The 19,632-nt window shown below is 39.7% G+C and overlaps 1 protein-coding gene across 7 annotated transcripts in view; it reads left to right on the forward strand.

Moving 5' to 3' along the window:
* Positions 1–71: 71 nt before the first annotated feature.
* KLHL15 (kelch like family member 15) overlaps positions 72–19,632 on the forward strand; it is a 75,308-nt gene continuing 55,747 nt past the window's right edge. Inside the window, exons 1-3 of one of the 7 annotated variants that reach the window (XM_064498221.1) lie at positions 72–215; positions 4,614–4,720; positions 12,692–13,403. In XM_064498221.1, the coding sequence (XP_064354291.1) occupies positions 12,699–13,403 (705 nt within the window). In that variant the 5' untranslated portion in view covers positions 72–215; positions 4,614–4,720; positions 12,692–12,698. Of the gene's footprint in view, positions 216–3,871; positions 4,394–4,613; positions 4,721–12,691; positions 13,404–19,632 lie in introns of those variants that run through there. The other 6 variants (XM_064498215.1, XR_010385293.1, XM_064498245.1 and 3 more) reach the window with 6 other exon arrangements.

Genomic DNA, 19,632 nt, shown 5'->3' on the forward strand with positions numbered 1-19,632 from the left:
CGGGTGATGCAACCGGGCCTGCGGCAGGGAACGCTCCGCGTGCGCCGGCGCCACGCGAGGGCCGCGCGCGTGCGCGTGCGCGCATGCAGGGGGGGCGGGGCGGCGGCGGCGCGCGTGCGCGGGGCGGCTCCCAACGGTCAACGGTCGTGAGCCCTGGGCGACGGGGCCGTTGCGCGGGCGGAGGCGCTGAAGAGAGGGAGGGGGGATGGCGAAAGGTGAGCTAATTAAAACGCCCCGTTAGGGACGGTTTGTGCTTGGTCTCGTGCGCAGTCTTGTGTTGCTGTTGCAGCAACAAATGCCTGAGGAATTAGTGTGTTTGAGTATTTCTGCTGAAAAGGGATTGCGTCTTGTCTTTACAACTACAGGCTGACTGGGCCCTCTGTTATTTTATATTATCACTGCATATAATATATAAAATGTAATCGCTTCGATGCTGCAATCAAGATGGGGGCTGGTTTTGTTGAAAGCTGTACAGAATGAGTTTCTTTCTGTGGTTATGGTAGTAAAGATCAGCTTTTGTCGATGCATATCTAACAGCAAGGAAATGCAGGTTTATTTAGCACAGTAAGTAGGCATGAAACAGAAAGGAAAATATGGGTAAAAATTATAACCAGATGTGTTTGCACTGAACTAGAAAAGAGCACACCTAATTTGATGTCAGATCAGTTTGTGTTTTTTTACAGTAAAATGTCACTATACGTGTTGGTAATCTTTGCTGGCCATTTGCCTAACAAGATTTTTGAATTTCAACCTTTTTCTTGTTGCTGTCTTTTGTAGGCTGAGTGCTTAGTGGTATAGAGAGCATACGGACATAAGACCCTGCCCAAGAATGAACAGCTTCAATCTTTCCTACCAAACAGCTAAACCCCCCACCAAATGCATGCTGTTTTCAGATTCAGGCACAACATAAATGCTTTAAAAATCAAATAAAATCTCTGGTACAGTGATGACAGCCAGCTTGGAGCTTTAACAGAGACTATGAGATAAAGGCCAAATTCCTAGCTCTTACACCTGGGAAATCAAACTCTCTCTTTCATGGAAACCTCTTCTTACAGGCAGAGACTATTGCTACTAATAGGATTTCTTCCAGTGTAAGTAACCATTGTGTCAGATACATCCACATTCGTTAACAGAGTCTTTGCTTACTAAAAAATGTGAAGGTTCTCAGATTTTGCCTGGCTAACTGCTTGGGTGAAAAAAATTAGGTTTGGAATACACAATGACGTGATTGAAGTGTGATGATGGAAATCTGTACAAAACTGATATGCGTGGTTTAACAATGCTTGTAACCTCCCACTTTCACAAATATTACTATTCCCATTTCTTTCCTGAAACTAGATTCAGACATGAGTTCTTCTCTAAAAACCTAGAACAAGTACATTGCCAGCATTCTTGTTTTGAAGAAATTAATATGAGAATGTGGCAAGAAACCTTACAGTGCATGTAATGGTGTTGCCAGTGACAAACTGTGTTTTGTCCTGCAACACAACAGTTCTGCACAAATTGACCAAAAATGAATATAAACCTAAAATTATATAAATCTAAAACATATTAAATAATATAAATATAGCTATAAATGATATCTCAAATGTAAAAATAATTTTCATATCTAGTCCTTCTTCAGGCTACATGATGTATTACAATTTTTGATAAATTATCTCACTTCTAGGAAAGATGGTTATGACTGAGGTACACAAAGTATGATGGCAGCATGATGCAATACTTGGTTATAGTTGCCTGGACTTCTAGGCGTGTATAATCACTGTTTTATGAAAATGACCTGAAAATAGTAGACTGTATTTATTTAGCTATGTAAATTATACAGTAACACAGTGCATTATAAAATTATAGAAACAGTTTTTGTCACATTTACAACAGCCTTTGTAAATGATTTAATCCTTGCCAAGAGCTCTGTCAGGCATCTGAAAAAATATACAAACCCTTTTTCCTACTTTAAAAATGAAATTATACATTTTCCATATTCTGAGATAGTCTTAGTTTGATTCACTGTATTTTGAGTACTCCTAGTATGAAGAAAAAACAGAAAAGTTTAAAGACTGCAAATGTCTAATAAAACAGGATAAAACTTCACATTTTTAGGCATTGTCAAGTATATTACTCATACACCTATACATGTAAAGTAAATGAGATTTAAAAATACACAAATGAAATTGCAAATAGTGTGCTAATATAGCTCAAACACTTAAGTCCATAATTTTATGGTAATAGTCTCATTTATGTGAGTGGGAACTACTTAGCAACCAAGATTGTACAGATGCCTAAATGAGAGGTTTCCATCCAAATCTCTATTTGCATTAATGCTAATTAAGGTATTATTGACACCAGTGGTCATTGGCTGTGGCTCAAAGTTGACAATCTAACATTTTTAGTTAGGAGATTAAAATTATTTTGATTTTTTCGTTAGAGGCAAATTGTCCAATGTGAAAGAGAAGGAGGTTTGTTTTGTTGTGCTTTTTAATGCTGAGAATGAGTATGCCAAAGCTGTCGGGAGGCAGTTTGGCTTGGTCTGAGGTTGTCTTCTGTGGCAGTATGGGGGAGGCCTGAAGATCATCTTATACATCAGCTTGCCACAGACTGCAAACAGCGAATTGACGGCTAAAACCAAAACAGTCATGCTAGCTCTTTCCACCCTTACTGACTTACGAAGGTGAAAAGTCTGAAGAGAGCACAAAATTGCATGGAGTTCATGTTGTATCATTTCTGTACAAGAAATATTTTCTACTCCAGTTTGTCTTTGCTGAAGCATGAGAGTGTGCTGTGAGTGGGTATGTGGTTGGCACAGCAGAGGACGTATATATCCTGTGAGTGAGGGCAAGGATGTTTTTTCTGTGTGAGACTTAGAGGGCAGCAACAGTGGCTGTCTTGGAGACAGTCAATAGATAAATGTTGGTTGTTTAACCATAACTGCATTAGTAACAGGTTTTGAAACAGTGACTGGGGAAATGGGGCAAATTTACTGCATGAGTTGGTGCATGAGGTTGAACGGTATGAAGTTTGCCGACTAGAGAGAGGTCAGGTCACTGGTGTGATGGAGTGAATGAGAGCAGGTTGATTGTAGTGCAGAATAAGTAGGCCATGAGGGAGCAGTAGGAGGTCAGTTAACAGAGTGGGAATAGCAGTGGGAAGTCTTTTGTCAAGCAGTGCGAGGAATAGCTGGTTCGTTGTGTGGAGCTATGAAAGGTGGGAAAGACATTCAGATTGGGGGTGGCAGTTATAGAGCAGTTATGCTCTTGTTTCATAAATCGAGACTGGGATGGGGGTGGTAATGAGAGACTGAAAATAGACAGTGAAGGGGATGGGAACAGCAGTAAACAGAGGATGGCAATGTGTGGCCTGTTACTTAAAGCAGTGAGTGACATAGAAGGTGATGGGGAAGGTACAATAGCAGGTAGTGAATGGTTTGGGGGTGTCAGTGGCAGACCAAAGGTCCACATGGTTTAGTGTGCTGTCACTATGTGGGTGGGAGGGGTTGGCTTTTTTTCCTTCTTGCACTAAAGTCACTGTTTGCTGGGCAAGGGCAAGCAGTGGGAAGCAAGGAGGTGAAGTCTGGGCTTGGGGAGAAACCTGCTTGTCCGTTGCTGGGCTGCAGTTCCCTGTGAGCTACACGCAGTTTGCTGCTTGAGGGCAGCTGTGCTAGCAAGTGGGGTGGGTGGCACTGACCTGTTTGGCTCCAGTGACCTGATTCTCACAGTGGCTGCCAAGGTGGCCTGTGGCAAGATGACAGCGAGGGTCAGCCTGCAGCCCCTGCAGGTGGCCAGGTGGCAGGGGAGGGGTTCAGCAAGCTCCTGGACGGGGCTGCCGTTGCTCGGGGGGGGGGGGGGGGGCGGTTTCTGTACAACGTGAAGGCTGTGCTGCTGCCCAAGAAAATGGAGAACAGAAAAACCGATGATAAAGGAGACCTCTGCAAAACTGGGACCGGGCTTGGAAACTAAAGGGTGAAACAAAACGTCAAACCTCAGAGGGACCAAGAGCAGATACTTGTGGAAGAGCGTAGTGACAGGCCAAACATAATGATGCTTCGTGCTGCCGCTTCCCCGGTCCCCAGCCGTGTGCGGCCTCTGCTGCCCTCTCGCAAAGGGCTTTTCTTCCGCGGGGGTGGGCGGGTCTGCCCCGCGGCTGCCAGCGTAAGTCAGCAGATGGGGCGGGGGGCGGCCGGCCGGCCGGCCCGGAGGGGTCCCGGGGGCAGGTGCTGGCGGCGGTAAGCGCAGGAGGCAGGGCCGGCCCGGAAGTCAGCGGCGACCCCCACCCCCACCCTCCCGCCGCGGCGGGCCCGCAGGTGGCGGCGGAAGTGACGGCGGGCGCGGGGCGCCTGTCGCGGGGCGCCTGTCGCGGGGGAAGATGGCGCCTGCGGCCGCGCTAGGCAGCGCAGAAGGTAAACAAGTGTGAGCGGCGGGGGGCGGCGGGGCCCCCGCGGCGGCGGGCGGCGAGGTCAGGCCGCGGCCCAGAGCGCCGGGCGGGGGGCGGCTCCCCACCTCCCCCCCTCCCCCCGAGCACCCACCGCGGGGAGGAGGAGGGAGCCCAGGATCCCCCCTTCTTCCTCCTCCTCCTCCTCCTCCTCCCGGCTCTGCCTCAGCCATTGCCCCTCTCCTCAGCCCCTGGCGCGTCCCTCCGCCGCCGCTGGCTTTATGTTACACGGAGGCCCCCGTCTCTGCGGGTCCAGCGGGAGGAGCCGCGTTTCCAGCGCCGCTGCTGCCCCGAGGTAAGTGCCGCCGCCCCGGCCGGCGGGGGGGGGGGGGCTGTAACGGCAGAGCGGGGCCGGTGGGGGCCCCGCGGGTGGGGGGGGTTGAGTGGGCTGCCCAGGCCCCCTCGCCGCGGCCTTGGGGCTGCGGCGGGCAGCGCGGAGGCCGCGCGCCGGTGCGCTCAAGTAGGTCGCCGCGGCCGGTGCCGCAAAAATGACTGTTGGCGAGCAGCGATGTTGGGAAAACAGTAGCTGTCTGTGGAGCTCGTAGGCTGCAGCTCGGGATGGGTGCTGGAGCTCTGACCTGTTCTGGTAAACACTTAGGTGTTGCTTGAGCAATTAAGTTATTTTTTTCTTTAGAAGAAGCATAGGGGAAGTATGAAGCTGTTACTGGATAAAAAAGGCAGAAGTACCGAAGTTCCTGGGGACTTGCTTACTGACTCCTCTACCCATCCCTAAGATACTAGCCCGGCTCTTTCACCACCGTGGTCCCAGTTTGCACTCGGATCCCCTCAGCAAACCACCGTGCGTCAACATCCTTTCTGTCTTTTCCTTGCAACACCTAGCCCCTGTGTTTAATTCCTACCGTGTGTCCCGTAAACTTTTCCACTGTCACTCATCTCCTTTCACTTTCCTAAATTATATCCTATGGCTGGTTTGGACCTACACATGTGCTGATTTGCCTTTCAGCAGGCAAAGCAGAATTGATAACTGTTGAGCTCGCACTGGAGATACCGAGTCTTTTTTGTTTATTCTAGCTGCCAATTTTCAGGAAATTGGTAGAAATTTAGTATGTTTGAGTTTTCTACCCTTCTGAGAAATGAGGTTGACAGTTGGCAATGGGGTGAAAAGCTGTATGTCTTGAACAAAAGGCACAATCTTATTAATCTCACTTTCTCAGAAGACTGCTCAAAAGTATTGACTAAGTTGACAGGAATTAACAGCTAACGATAAAAAATCAATGAGTTATAAGGGGTAGTTCAACTATATAAAATTATTTTACTGGAAGAGTTTAAATATCACTTACAGCTCATTGACTTTTTATTACAATGCTAAAATTTTAGCAGTGCTAACATGCCCAACACTTCAGTATAAACAAGCAGGTTTCGATTTTATCTACTGGCTATGAAATACTTGCTATTTATCAGTAGAAAGTATGATTTTCTCAATTAATATCTTTATATTGAAAAACACTTTAATGATAAAGTGCACTTAAATTTGGTAACATTAATTGTTACATAAGCCACTGGTATGTATAATTAAGATTATTAACATCCAAGACAGGGTGGACCTGTCCTCTTTGAGAGCAGTGGCAAATCTGTAGTTTTCATCACTGCCATAGTTTACTTGTTAGGTATTAATGATAAAAGTTTCTCCAGTTGAAGATGTTTCTTATCCTTATGGATCTGTTCAAAGTATTAAAGACTAGCTGTCTAGTGTAGTGACAGAAAATATATTGGAACAACATTGGGCTCAGCTTACTCTAGGTACTGGAGCATATGTTGTTGTTGTTGTTTTTTGTACGAGTGTACCTGCAGTGAAGTTTTAGCCAACTAAAACTATGTCAGATGTCTGAGAAATGCAGTTATATCATCTATGTAATGGACCTAATATGGGAAACTAGTGTATATCTTTCAGTAATGTTAAATCATGAGACAGAAGCTGAGTTTAGATGCAGTTAGGTGCAGTTAGGTATTGGTCATGTAACTGCAGCTGATACGTTTGTCTGGTAGTCTTAAAATATTTGTCAAGTGTATACTTTCTTCAGAACCCTTCTGATAATCATCTTAAAGCTTGATTTAAGGGCCCATCTGGGGAGCATGTTTTATTCTCTGATGGCTAGTGTTGTAAAGTGGGAATTTTTTGACATAATTCATGTGTATTTATCTAAATTTGACATGTTAAAACTACACTGTTAAACAGTATTTTAAAATAAAATGGTTCTGATCTTTTTTGTGATTATAACGTATTTTGGTACTCTTGTGCAGAAAGACTAAACTGGATTATAATATCAATTTTTAGGAACACAGAGCAATACAAGTTGAAAACATTATCCATTGTAAATATATATGCGTATGGAAAGTAACAACAATCTGCCTTGAGTTAAAGGTTTCTCAAAAAAAAAGAGAACGCTTAGTGCCATGCTCTGTGAAGATTGCTAAAGAGCAGTCAGCAGGGTTCTAGCGTACTTATAGTGTGATGTATAACCATACTGAGCTGAGACAACATCCATTTTCAGTTTTAGTAGGTTTGGTTGTAACTGTTTCTGACAATGCTTCCAGCATAACCGTGATGACCTCACAGACAATTGACTTTTATAAAAATGCCACTGTTGTTGCGAACTGATTCAGATGGCTTGGAGGTAGCAATGTGGGTAGAGTTTGTAAGAGGAGCCATCAGTGTCAGATGTGTGCAACTAAGAGAAGTTTCTAGAAGAGGCAGGTGCAATTTTCAGAAGTACCCAAGTATTAATATCAAAAGTTTTTGACATTTAGCAGCCTAATTCCTTTGACTGCCAGTGGGTGTTAAGCTCTAAAATCTTTGCTTCTGAAGTAATTGAATGTCTTTGGAATTCTTACCTAGGGTTCACACTGAGGACTTCTCCCAACCTGTTAGATAATACTGGGGTGTTTCAGGTATTTTTTTTCTGAAACCTAGCATATTAATTAAAAAAGATTTTATATATGCGGAAACTTGATGTGTTTCTTTACATCTGCTACAGTTGGAAAGAATGGAGAGTTTTGATATTCAGTGGTCACTGATCTTTCTCACTTTTACATCACTCTCTCTGTTGCTATTAGTGAGGAATATGATGAAAAATGGTTTGGACAAGGTTTAATGGTTTTAGTGTCAAACCACGTAAATAAAGGTTTCATTTAGAGATAAGTTGTTTATACTTCAATCATTGTTACCTACCTGCATTCAAAGGCACTGTTTTCAGTGACGAATGTGTGCATTTGTGTTTTGCTTGTATGTGCAAATGCCTGGGTGTATCAAACTTTCATACATATGTATAATATCTATCTGTGGGAAAACATCCTATTTGTGCAAGCAAGTGCTTGTTTTAACAAAATTAGGGTCACAGAATTCTGCCGAAAGCACTTTTCACTATGCCTTGCTAAATCATATTTATAGTGACTTTAGAATTTGCATTTAAATATGTGCATTTGGTGGATAGAGGGAATAGATGGAACAGATTACTGGATTTTAAAATTTGTTTTTTTACTTTGTGTTATGAAAGTATGGTTCTGTATGTCTGGTAAAATAACTTGCAGATACAGTGTTTTATTAGGTGAAAATTTGTTCAGCTATGTTCACATGGATGCTTTCTCAGAATTACTTCAAGGAAGGTAGAATGAATAAATACTTCATAATTTATAAACATGGAAGGTTTCTAGTTCTGTCTCAGCATCTCAAATGAGTTATTAAGAAATAGCAGTAAAGGAAAGCAGAAATCTGCCTTTCAGCTGAAGTGCTAGAGTTGGTACTGCCAACACTTCCTAGAACAATATGTTTCTATCCTTAGAAAGTGCATAGAAACTTACATATAAGATACAGATGCTTCCTTACAGGACACACTTTCAGGAAGTACTGCTTTTGGGTAGATTTTTAAAGCAAACAGGACATGAGCCAAATGCAGATATTTCATAACTTCATTCTGAGCAGCCTGTGCATTTAGACTTTGTTTCTTCCACTTATGACTAAGAGTCTCAGACACCCTGAGGAAAAAAGGTTCTCCTTGTGTAGCAGGAAAAAGCAGTCTGGAACAGGCTTTTCAGACTTTTATTACATCTGCAGAATAAAGATGAGAAATCAGTGTTCCAAGAAAATGCTTTTCCAGTCACAGCAGAGTAGACTGCCTAATGCATTATGTGCTAAAAGGGAATAAATGTCAGGAAAAGCTAATAAGGTTAAGTGTATCTCTCTTTAGGTTTTTTAGCAGAGGATTTTACTTCCTGTGCTGCATTACACTGATCAGCTATAGTATGAGCAGAACAGTGGGGAACATTAACTTAGATTTTTTTATCCCCCCTTTATTGTTTATACACTGGAAATTTTTTGTTCTAATTTTCTTGCAGACTAGCATAGACTACATATCTTCCCTTAGAATCAAATACACTGTTATGATTTGCATGGATGAAGAAAATATAACTCTGAGTTTTGCATTTTTATTGAAAGTATGAAAAAAATCATTTTGTTATTGTCTTTTGGGAAATCGGCTGTAACATTAGAATAGTGCATAGAATGAGATCTAAGATTGCAAGTGCATGCGTGGGAGGAATGGGATAGCTGAGCTTTAGAAAAAATGACTTAATTTGAGAGTATTTTTTATTTCTTTATAATATTTAAACTACCTTATTGCTATTTGCTTTTGACTGAGGACATCAGCTATAGATGTGAAGATTTTCAGCAATTGATCATAATATGCTTTTAACGGTCTAGTTCCCAGTCACTGTGCTATTTTAACCCCTTCCTGTATATACACTGGCCATATATTTTTGTGATACAAAGAAAAATATATCTTCTGATGTAGTATATGGCTTTAGGCCAGAAAGGGATATTTACCGCTTTTATTTAATGGGGAAGACAAGTAGCTTCTCCTTCCTCACTCACAGGTTTCTGAAGCTTCTTTACGTAGTGTTATGGAGAAGTCTCATCATTTTTTTTCCCTCTACTTAAGAAATTAATTAAATACTCTCTGATATTTGCAAGGAAAAATATTTTGTGATTGGAAACTGAAGGCTTACTAGAAATAATATAAGGAGAGAGATGAAAAGAAGGGTTAAGTGACCTACACTCCCACTTTTTTAACATTCTGAAATTGTAGTTTTGGAGTGTTGGCCACTTTTATGTTGACATTGTAGAGTTTTGTGGCTGACTTCTGGTTTTTATGTATTTTTGCATCACAGTCAGTTTTAGGAAGATGTGAAAACTGGAATCCTGATGGGATGCCTCCCACCTTTTTGTCTAGATAGATTTAAAATTTTAAATCTTTCTTATTTCTGAATTTCTTTTGTCTTATTAGTATTTAGTCAGAGTTAAACGGATGATTGCAAAATAATCAATGCAGTCTCTATGTAAAAAGAACTTGATGCTGATTTTTGGTTTTGTGTATTTATATACATATATAATAATATAGAGAGATTGTGTGTGTGTGTATGTATATATAAATATATATAAAAATAAAAATATCTATAGATGGGTAGATAGTGTGGGTTTTTTTTCCTTAAGAGGAACACCAGAAATGCTCTTGTTTATTTGGTGCACTTACCTTGTACCATTTGTCTCTGCTCATCTTCACTTGCCTGCTTTTCAGTCATTTTTTCTTTGAGGCCTTTTAAAGCCATACTATATAAAAGTTAATTACTCTCCTCTTATTTGCAGAGTACTTATCTTTTTCTTAAGTCAGTGACCCCCTGCAAAGTCTTTCTTAGTCAAAGACCCCAGCATGTCTTTGAAGCTTACTGGTACTGTTCCTTTATGTAGATGCTGTGTTGAAGAAACTCCTTCCTTGACATACTGTCACCTGCATGAGCCCGATGACGGGGCCATTATTTCCAGATAATAACATATGCTGCTTCAGTCACCTGGGGAATGTTGCTTCATTTGTGACGTCCTTTTCATATTTATTTATCTGTTGTTGCATTTTCAACATGTTCACATCTCACGTTTGCATATACCCCCTCTCCTTCTGTGCCTTCTTTTCGGTTATCTTGAATTGAAGCCGAAGCGAACTTCTTCACTGGTTTCCTAGCTTCTGCAATTGGACTGCCAGAGAGTCCCGAGTGACCTTGGAACCTCTTGGCTGATTTCAAGCGAAAATGGAAGAGAGCTGTCTCAAATTATGTCAAGTTACAGTGTATTCTATGAAAATGGTTGGCCTAGGCCGAGGCAAGTGACTGTTAAATCTCCTAAAGAGGAAATGCTGAAGTATGAGCTCAACTATTATTAGACATCAGAGAGCTGGGGGGTGGAGGGATGTGTTAAAAGTGCTCTAAAGCAAGAAAAGCTGATGTTAGTACTTACCTTTTACTTGATACCCAGCAATCCTATTAGAAAGCAAAATCCTGAAAAATCAGGCTTTGTTGCTTCCACTTCAGCTTCATTGCTTCTCTTTGAGGTGGTAAGAGTTAGAAAACTGACTCTTTCCTTGTCTGCTTTTACACAATCATTAGCAATAGCAAAGAGAAGACTGTTCGACGGCTTTTTCTTCCTGGTAGGGATGTGCTGTGTCCAGGAACAAGGGCCATGCAGTACAAAGCTCCAGGGAGGTTTGCCCTTTCTGCCTGTCCTCGGTGACATTGAGGGGAGTGTGCCATTTTGGATACTGGCGAGAAAGCGATTGGATTGCTAGTTTTGTTCTCTTGCTGCTCCTCCTACTTTCAGGAATTTGAATTTTCTTATAAAGCGTTAATTTTTGAAAGCATGTGTTCCTGGCATTAACTCTATTGTACGCAAAAACTGACAGTAGGCTTCAAAAGTGTGGGAGTGGTGCTGATTCTGCGAGGTGTGGCTGCAAACACCCACTCGCCATTTTAATTTTGCATAGGCGAAAAGGTAGCTCTGTTTTTGTTTTCCATGATGTGCACGGATAGGTTAAGAAATGGAGATGATTATCTGTTTATGGAGTCTCATCAGATACAGCCCAGTTCAAAGGGCAGCAGTCAGGATGCAATGTTTGAGGAAGGGGGAGCAATGTGGTAACCGCTCGCTGATGTTGTGAAACCTGGAGAGCAAACCTGGAGCCATTCCTATGCCCGTACACTCACTGTCTTAAAGTTCCGTAATTTTGAAGGTTGAAAGTTTCTTAAGTGTGTAAATGTTGGTATTATTTGACCTATTTATAGAAGTTGCCAGTATCATTACATTATTCTCTTGAATTGCTATTCGTTATAGGAAATTCAGAGTTAAAAATATTTAAGTACACAAATAACTACCTGGGTGAGTGTTGCAGTGTAACTTACGCTTAAACAAGAATGATTGAGCCAATTCTAATAGCTGGTTACTGCCAAAAGGTACAGATCTTGCTGTCCTTCCTTGCCTCTGCTCATGCATGTGATGTCCTGCCCTTAAGCAGTTTCTGAGTAGTCGTCTTCTATTGAATACTTATCTTCCTTAACTTTATCAGGGTAGGATTCTGAGTTTACTTTTTGTTTGGTTGGTTTTTTGCTTGTTTACAATTAAACTATAGTTTGTGCTATAGTAGCACTATGCATCTGAAAAATGTTCAAATGCTTAATATGCAGTTAAGCTTCACTAAGCCCAGTGTACAGAAGAGAATATTAATTGTGATCTAATCTTTTCAGCGCTTCCTATGGACTCAATATTTTGTGCTTTATAAATCTCTGTGCCTAATTAATTTCCACAGTAAGAAATGGGCAGGAAAAAATCAGACTATGCCGTTGTTATAGAAAACTGAGACATGAGAAATTAACATTTCTGAAGTGCAAAATGTTCACTTTCCTAGAAATAATTTTCAAATAAATTAACATACTTTATCAAGGTAAAAATTATTTTAGGTTTTACCTTGTAAAGACCCCCTGAAGCTTGTTTCTGAAGTTAAGGAGGTCCTGCTTCCTTTCTGATGCCTCTAATATTTCAAAGTGGGTGTTTCATTGTTCTCCTGATATAATTCTTCAGAAGGATTTGGGAAGGGTGTGGGGGGAGAACTATGACCAGCTTTTAGTTGAATATTTGTTATCTGACCAATAGGTAGTTTGAAGTGCTGAATCAGTTTGTTTTCTCGTTATTACTCTTGTTCATTACCCTTTTCTTTAAAACCAGAACATTTTTGGGAGAAATATTTGCAGTTTGTGTTTTAAGTTGTTTCTTAAGTTGATTTTTCAAGGCAGAAATCAAAAAAGAAGGTGAAGATTCTTAAGCGTCAGTGAAAGTAATCTCAGTTAGGATTTGTCTGGTCAGGAAGGACTTGTATTGTATTCATTATTAGAAATAACAATTTATTTTTATTTTTATTTTATTTTCCCCCAGGTGATTCATGGCAGGGGACGTGGAAGGGTTTAGCTCCTCCATCCATGACACCAGTGTCTCTGCTGGATTCAGAGCACTGTATGAGGAGGGATTGCTTCTTGATGTCACACTTGTCATTGAAGACCACCAATTTCAGGCCCATAAAGCACTGCTTGCCACCCAGAGTGATTACTTCAGGATTATGTTCACAGCTGACATGCGAGAACGAGATCAGGACAAAATCCATTTGAAAGGTCTGACAGCTACAGGCTTCAGTCATGTCCTCCAATTCATGTACTATGGAACTATTGAACTGAGTATGAACACTGTTCATGAAATCCTTCAGGCTGCCATGTATGTCCAGCTGATAGAGGTGGTGAAATTTTGCTGCTCTTTTCTCTTAGCTAAAATCTGCTTAGAAAACTGTGCAGAAATTATGAGACTTTTGGATGATTTTGGTGTAAACATCGAAGGAGTCAGGGAAAAACTGGACTCCTTTCTGCTAGAGAATTTTGTGCCACTCATGTCCAGACCTGACTTTCTTTCCTATCTGAGCTTTGAAAAGCTCATGTCTTACTTGGATAACGATCATCTGAGCAGGTTTCCAGAGATAGAGCTGTATGAAGCTGTTCAGGCGTGGCTGCGCCATGATAGAAGACGCTGGAGGCATACGGACACCATCATTCAGAACATCAGGTTTTGTTTGATGACACCATCCAGTGTTTTTGAGAAGGTTGGTGCATTTGAAAACCAATAGACAGGATTCATCATTTAGCTAGGGCAGCATGCCGTTAAATAGGTAAGATTCCCAAACCTGTTAGGAGGAACAAAAAGACAGCATTTATTTTTCTCGTTTATCTGTAGAAGACAAACATCTGAAAGTAATGTCATCTAAATGTTAGAAAATAGTATGTACAGTGACTGGAGAGCAGGTAGGTTTATAATACATGCTTTTAAGTGACTCCTTATAGAAAGGACATTTTAAAGTAAGGTCACTTGTATAAAGTTCCATTTCAGTCATTCTGACCGTTTTCCACAAGTTGCTTCTTGATTTTCCAGAGATTTCTGGCCCGCGTACATTATGTAGGGTATATGTTATTATAATTGCTAGCAATATAATCAAAACAAACATAGTGACTGTAGATTTTACATGTTTTAAATACGTTTCTTTTTTTTATTTACAAATGAAAACTAGCATGTGCTAAATCAGCAGGTTGGAATTTTTTGTTGTTGCATCTTCAGCACTTGTGCTGTTACACAGTAGTTGGAAGTAAGCCCTGATCTTGCAGTTACACACACACGTGATTTTACACATGGCATGTAATGCAATCAAAATTAACAGGGCGAAGTGTAATGATTTTCTTTAAGTATCAAAGAAATCTTTGTAACAGGTGTTTTAAAATTCAGCTGATATGTGTATGTATTAAGAGGTTAAAGGAGAACTTGCTTTTTCTACTGTTCTGTTGAAGAATGGAAAAAGCATGATGTTTTCTAGCTCCTGAGAATCTCAGAGTATTTGTCAACAGTAGAGAACTGCAGATTACATAAGCAGCTCTCTCACAGGCTAGTAACAGTAAGGGTATTCAAGTTAGCAATTCCTTCATTTGTGCTGTTTGTTTTAACAATGATACTGATTTTATGTAATGAGATATAACTTTAACTTGTGCATTTTTTGATCTGTCATTGAATTAATAGGATTTAAGTATCTATGTTTTTCTCAGGCTTCTTTAATTAATTTCCCATACATATTTTTTCTTTGGTATCTAGTAAATATACAGATAAGATGGTATTGTTCTTAGTGGTCTTAAGGTCTACTAGTTTGTGTTTATTTGTATTTTAAATCATAAAAGTTATTAATTATTTCAGAGATGAATGAAATTTTACACTTTTTTTGTCTGAATTGAATACAGGAAGTCATAATACATAAAATATATTTTCCTATATTAGCCTGTAGATAAATATAATCACCTAAGTATGTTTTAAAACAGTAATGTAATATTTATATTCAGTTTAAACATTTCCAACTAGTAAGAACCCAGCTCTGCAACATATTGTGTAATGTCATCTTTTTAATAAAGTTTTTGCCTTATTATGTAATTTAAGGCCTTCAGTAGGTAAACTGATAGGATTCACGAAGTGTTCTTAAAGGCAGTCTAATACGGTAAGATCCATGTGAAAGGGTCTGCTTCAACTCTTGAGTTTTTGGGGTACATGTTCAAATATCAAGTCATCTTCACTGAAATCTCTGTGAGTGAAAAGTGTGTGTGGATCTTCAGGATTATTTTAGGCATAACTTTTGGAGTTGATTTTGTCATCAGTGGTATGTGTCGTGCATATTTTGCTTCTCACTTTTGAACTTGGCACCTACCAAATGACCAGATAGGTACAATGTAAGGAGTACATTTTTAGCATCCCACATTATGTACCCACATTTACAAGCTTTATCCGTGAACAACCTATCCATTAATTGTATGTGGCAACACGGAGAAGCTGGTGTAGTTTCTGGAGTGGGACAGTGGTAGGTAGGCTCAGCACAGGGAAGCACTGCTGAATAAGTGTCATTCATCACTGCAGCTAGAAACGTATTCATTTTTGGAGGCAGGTAGAAAGCACTGAGCAATCCAGCATGACAGGTGACAAAGGTTGAAGCTAACGTAAGAATAATGGCCTGTTACCGTTTAGTAACGGAGCACTTCTATTAACTGGCAGTAGCTTGAGGAAAAACTCACTCCTGTGTGCAGATAGGGGAAGATATCCATAACTGTGCTTTCCTGGAGATCCTGGAACAGACAAAGACCCACCCTTTTCTTGCAGCCAGCAAAGGGTAAACTCCTGCATGTACCAAAAACATTCTGAGGTTGACTCTTACAGTTCAGGGAGCTCAGTATTAGCTGTACACTGACTTGTCATCTGTACTCTTATGTAATCTTTCTGATACACATTTCTGAGATGCCTGTTGTAGTATATAAATAACTTATATAACTTAATTTTGCAAGTCACTGTAAGGATTCTTTTTGCCTTTTAAGCCCTTCTTTTTCTTCCTTCATCATTTTCTTTCTTAAACAGATTTACAACCTGAGTGGGCTGGTCTTCCCTTTAAAAAGGAATTGATGAGTGACTCTGGGTTGATACCTCAAGACTGACATGCTTTGGGATGCACAAGAGCAAATGTAACCTGTTTGCCTACTCTGATCTGCCTTGCTTCTGTTATCATTCCGCCATTAAAATAGATGTTTGGGGGAAAATGGAAGGATAGATGAAGTAAGCATTTGGGGAATGCTGAAAAATAAAGGAAAAGGGCACAAGGAGAAGCACAGCTTCTACTATACGTGTTACACCCTCCTGTATTTGGAACATGTTCATAGCTCTGTAAGTCGCGAGCAAAATTAAAGGGGAATTTTCCCAGATCATTGAGTTCAGATCTGTGCTATTGCAGACGACCATGTCATGATCTGCTTTCTATACTGATCAAGATCCATTTATTTTTTTCTACTACTCTAGTTGAAATGTTGTTTTGGAACCTCTGTCCTTAAAATTGGGAAGCTTTTTCTAATGTCCAGTCTGCAGGGTTTGTTATGACTAGTCCATGTTCACTGCTAAGTTCCCAGCTTAAATCAGAAACGTTGATATGACTAAGTGCATGAGCTTGGACTCTAGAGATAGGACAGACATCATGCTAGTTAGTCAGTCTATCATATTCTGCATCATATTCTTTTCTATGTCTAGAAATTCACTTTTGAGAAGATGGCATAGTAATTTTGTCATCATGTTTATATCTTTAAGTGTTATGTTCTTCTCTCAATTTTTTTGTGTAATTTCAATGTCTAATAATTCACACATACATAGTATTTTTCTAAAACTTTTATATCCTGAAGCTCTGACCAAGGAATGTCTAGTGTATGAGGTTAGTGGGTTCTTCCTTACCTTAAATATAGGTGCTGCATTTGACATTCTTCTGTCTGACCGTCAGTAGATTTGCTAGGAGTATTTGTATGTGTTGAATGTCTCAATTCTGGCATACAGGTTGTTGCTTTCACTCTGATTTGAGAGCTCTTTGCAGTTAGACTACAGCTTGATTGTGATAATTTCTCTTGCTATTCCTTTTTAGAAACTATGTCAAAACACTCAGTTTGAGGGTATTGTCCTTGCTGCAGAGAGTCTACGTCTTCTTTATCTTCTCTTTTTGTAATTAAGCTGGAAAACATAAGTGATTTGTAAGACTTGCAAAATATTCAAAGCCCTATACAGGTACTGACTAATTTTCATCCTGGCCATGGGAAATAAGTGAGTAAAGATCTATTTTATAAAAAGGGAAAGTTAGGTACAGTAGCTTGTCCAATACCATGTATACTGATGCTTGGTTACAAGGTAACTTTGGTTGCTGTTATTTCAGAGGCATATATGAAACTTTAGTTATTTAACTGAATTTTGATGTGGAATAAGTGTATTTAAAATTATCATAATATTTGCTGTCAGGCTTATAATTGTGCTTGGAGTATGGCTAGAGATAAGTAGCTGTGAAAATAATATGGATCCTTGTTAGCAGGACTGGTGGATCTTGAATTTTGATTCTGATTAATCTCTAGTAAAATCTAAAAAATTTTTTTCAAGTAAAAGGAAGAATTAGCTCTCTACAACTCTGATACAAACTGTCTTTATTCATTTAAAAGACATGTCATAGCTTCCGTATTCCTGTTAGTTGAATTTAAATTGGATCACTCATACATTCAGAATTAGCTGCTTTAGAGAACTTTAAGCACAATTTTCTAACCTTTGAAATAGTTTTCTGCTTATGTGGCTAGAGACAGTAGAGTCACCTTCGGGCATAGAGAGTTTTCTGTGGTTTTTATCAGTTCCACAGTAGGAGCCAGGCTCATATATCTACCCTAAATTATAACATGTTAAGATTTAGTTACAGGTTTACAAATAATAGTTAGGCACTTCAGAAGTAGCCTTTGCTGTATGGTTTTGAAAGCTTTTTCCTGAAAGAGGAAGAAACAAAAGTACAGATAAAGCAGTAGCTGCAAATGGTTAGAGAAAAACTTAGCTACACACTGAAGACAAACGTCTGTTACAGAAAACTTCCTCGCATTTCATGCTCTTCCTCCTACTGAATTTGTGTAACTGTTTTAAAGAGATCATGAAGAAAATACGGGGTACATATGGGGATCACTTTTCAATTTAGAAATATAAAGGCTTGCATTTTTGGCTTTATTTTTTCTTAGGCTATAGATGAAAAAATCTTAAACTTGTCTAGTTGCTGTGACTGGAAAACCATCCATTGCAATGCAGCAGGAAAATAGGCAATGATAATCACTTTAATTTGGGAAGTCAGATTTTTACTGAATTTTTCACTGATTCAAAATGAAGAGGAGGAAATGGAGTCAATCTCCAGTTTACTGTGGCTGGAGGGATGATGATGATTTTGGCAGTATCACCAAGTCAATACCAATCTTTCCGGTATTGACTGCCTGGGAGATGGATAGAGAGTTTTAAATTATTTTCTTTATCTTCTTTTTTATGGAATGACATGCTTCTTCATTTTGTTTATGCTGATCCCTGCATGTGTAACTAAAAGTGTCATTGTGAACCACTGAAGTTGGCAGATTATTCAATGAGATGTGCAATTTCTATTACAGTGATATTTAACTAGTGTTTCTCTGTGGAGTTCTTGCATTAATGCTCTGTCCCAGCAGACCCTCTGTAAGAAGGTTTTAGCTAGAAAACTGAAGAGTAGTATGGGAAAGTATGCACAAATATCAGTGAAGGAGGCTTGATCACTAGAATTAATATCCTTTTTTAGAATAAGGCCAGGGTTGGTAAGGACATCCAACTTACACTTTCTCTGAGACCCTTCAGCAAGAGAACAGAAAAATCTCTGTTTAAACTTGGAAAATGTTATGAAACATTAGTATTTTTTTTATCAGTTCAGAGTTGATGATGTACTCTTCAACAGTGTATATTTGTTTTACTTTAGGATTCATCATGGTTATTGTACGTTTCCGCCTTTGAAGTGTTTTCCACAAACTTGTGAGCATTCTCAGCCATCTTGGTAATTAGGAGAATGTTTCTTCTAGAACGCCTTCATTTTAATTTAGCAGTAAAATTTGGTCTCTTAGTAAGCACTTAAATGTTTGTTAGTCTACTACTGCTTGTTGCCACTTATTGGTAATGGCAGAAGCCTACCTTTAGATGCTGAGAGACTTTCTTCAGCATATTTTGGGTATCAGACAGACAGTTGTTCCCACAAAAGGTTTGCTATGGGCCGTGTTCTTTAATCTATCAAAACTGAAGTATTTTGTATAACTTAGTTAAGGTTGTGCTTTGATACCTAAATTTAAAACCTCCTTCCCTTTTTGATTATACACACGAGTAATTAAAAGTGCTGTAAAATTATTCAAAAGGTTAGGTGGGGCAAGGCTTTTCCTTTCTGAATAGGATTTTCAAATACTTCTGGAAGATCACATACAGACAACGTGAATGTGAAAGTGGGCAAACCCTCTTACATTTGCTTTGTCTTCATCCTTATCAGGCAAGCATGAACAGTCAGTAACAGTCTTGGATGCCTCCAACTACCTTTCTTTATCAAAATATAGATAAACAGTGTGCCATCCTGTTTTTTCTGAATATTGTAAAAATTTCTTGTGCTGATATATTTTTATATTCATCTCTTCAAAACTGCTTGTAGCTAACTTCCCCACATATTTGTATGTGTGCGTGAGTTTATAATTAGCAGTTGCATTTGTTTCTTGATATCTTTCTGGTTTAAGGCAAGAGATTGAGGCTTTGCTTTGATGTCGTTGCCTTCATCAAGATAAATAGTAGTAAACTACTAATAGATTGGCTCCATGGTCTTGAGATTCTTGTCCGTGGAATTATAAAACATACCTTATTTCTTGTTGCGCATTCTCATGGGTGACGTTTAGGTTGCATAAGAGAAGGAGTAGAGCGGTGGCAGGTGG

Source organism: Dromaius novaehollandiae, chromosome 1, assembly GCF_036370855.1.
Source record: "Dromaius novaehollandiae isolate bDroNov1 chromosome 1, bDroNov1.hap1, whole genome shotgun sequence".
Classification (NCBI taxonomy): Eukaryota; Metazoa; Chordata; class Aves; order Casuariiformes; family Dromaiidae; genus Dromaius; species Dromaius novaehollandiae.